Here is a 2,334-nt window from a genome sequence, read left to right as displayed (position 1 = left end):
GAGGGAGAGAGAAAAAAAGAGAATCGTGGAACAGCTCCAAGTGTTACAATTGCCGCCCAAATCTGAAACATTTGTGTCGCGTCAGGGGGTAGAATCTACCTGTGTGTGTGGAGATTAACCCAGTGTAAAACCTGCCTACCTGTGGAAGCCACCCCTGTGTGTATTCCCCCGTGATAACAGGATCAAAGGAAAAGAGGGGGCCAAAATGAATAGCCACCTGCGGGAGAGCAATTTCACAAGCAAGCAAAGTGACGTAAAGAAAAAGAGGAAGGAAAAAACAACTGTCCACATAAAGAACACATATATTTCGCCATACGTGCTGTATAACAACAGAAAGGGAAACGACGAAAATGATTTTGCGAAGCTGAACAATCTCTTAACGAATGAAAAGAATCGAGTGTATATTAAGCACAAATTGAACTACTTCAAAGATGGCATTCACGAGAAAAAATTTTTAAGATACGCCTTAATTAATCAGCTAAATTTAAAGTGCTTTGAGAATAGGGGGAATGCATGCGAACTGAATAGCATCACCACCATGATTCGCATGAACTCTGAGTTGGGGAGCGACAAGGAGCAGGTCGTGGATGCGCGAGAGAAAGCAGACTTGGTTGGCAATATAAAGCAGCTCACCATTATTCGAAGTGAGGACATAATTCGGAGCGAGGACATAATTCGTGGTGGGGGCATCATCCGCAGCGAGGAATTCATCAGCAGCAAGGATGTGCTACGTCCTGGGGATGTGCTACACCACGGGGATGTACTACGCCGCGGGGGAGGCACGAACAATGAAAAGGCCAGTAACAGCGCAGAAAAAAGGGGCGTCCCCTTTAAGACATGCCCGAGTGGCGAAAAGGAATGTGATTGCTTTGGTTATGGTAACTACTACGGGGATAGCACGGATGTGCACAGTTCGCCGTGTTACCATCCGAACGGCGGGACGTCCTCAAGGGGGCCCATGACTGTCACTAAGTCGCTAGAAGAAGGGACCAACAAAGCTGACGTTCATACGAAGAGTAGTAATCGCCTGAACAATTGCTGCGCCAAACGTGATCACACAGACAACAGTACAAATGATGTCGTGTACAAATGTGAAGACTCCATTCCATTGGGAACAATTCTCAACTTTCATAATCTTGACAATAACAACACCAATATCCTAACGACGGTGATGTTGAGAAATATTCCCAACAAGTACACACAAAAAATGCTCATGAATGTGATGAATGAACACTTTAAAGGACTGTATGATTTTTTTTACCTTCCAATTGATTTCCGCAATAAATGTAACGTTGGCTACGCCTTTATCAATTTTATACATCCCTATTATGCTGAACTGTTCATACGATTTTTTAATAATTACAAATTGAATGCTTTTAAAAGCAACAAAGTGTGCACTGTTACTTGGGGAAGAGTACAAGGGCTGAAAGCTAACATCGAACATTACAGGAATTCTGCCATCATGACCATTCCCATCCCGCAGTATAAGCCTATGCTGTTTCAAAATGGGATTTCCGTCTCCTGGCCCGAGTCCGACGGGCCCTTACCCGCCATTAAACTGCGTTCGCAGAAGTACTGACTGGCTGGTTGACTGTCTGATTGGCTGTCTGGTTGGCTGTCTGGTTGGCTGTCTTGTTGTCTGGCTGACTGGCTGACTGGCTGACTGACTGAGTGTGTGTGTGTGGGGGGGGGGCACCTTACTATAAGGGGGGGGTAGTGGTGAAATTGTGTGGTTATGCATGTGCCGCCCCTACGCAGACATGGTCATCACTGTCTGCAAGTGGATCCTTTAACCTCCACCCCCCCCCGTGTTCGTTCTTCGAAAAGGTTCCTTACCCCAGAGGAAAACTGTCAATCTTGTCGCTAAAAAAATATGCCTCTCGTGTGTCCATCTAGTATGTTAATTGATTTTTTTCTCTTTTTTTTTTCTTTTTTTTGCCTTTTTTTTTCCTTGTTTTTTTTCCTTTTTTTTCCTATCCGTGCTGAAATGCCTGCATGACAAACACTGCACGCAAGTTGGACATTTCCTGCGTAAGTCCCGTAGCGCGCGAAAGTTGTGAATGCCTCCAGGCGCGCACACACAGTTGCAAAGCTTCACCCGCTGTTGGAAGTTATCGCGATTTTATTTGATGAACGCCTTGCTTTTTTCTCCCCTTTTTTGCCTTTTTTTTCCCCTTTTATTTTCCCTTTTTTGTCTCCTTTCTTGATACTTTTTTTCCTCCTTTGAATGAGCTTCCCCTTTGCTACATTTGCACATGCCCCCGCTCCTTGAGGGCGACGTGGCGGTGATGTTCCCATGTACATGCTTACCTATAATGGCTGCTTCATCCTTTA

General features: G+C 45.0%; 1 protein-coding gene across 1 annotated transcript; it reads left to right on the top strand.

Annotated features, from left to right (window-relative positions):
• Positions 1-205: 205 nt before the first annotated feature.
• C922_00946 (hypothetical protein) lies at positions 206-1,579 on the top strand (the record flags this gene model as incomplete). The annotated part of the gene is made up of 1 exon (XM_008816555.1): positions 206-1,579. One exon carries the CDS (start codon positions 206-208, stop codon positions 1,577-1,579), a length of 1,374 nt encoding a protein of 457 aa, XP_008814777.1.
• Between the last annotated feature and the right edge of the window lie 755 nt (positions 1,580-2,334).

Source organism: Plasmodium inui (genome assembly GCF_000524495.1).
Source record: "Plasmodium inui San Antonio 1 unplaced genomic scaffold supercont1.3, whole genome shotgun sequence".
In the NCBI taxonomy this organism is placed as follows: Eukaryota; Apicomplexa; class Aconoidasida; order Haemosporida; family Plasmodiidae; genus Plasmodium; species Plasmodium inui.
The sequence above is the reverse complement of the archived record's forward strand: the minus strand, read 5'-3'. Positions and strand labels throughout refer to the sequence as shown.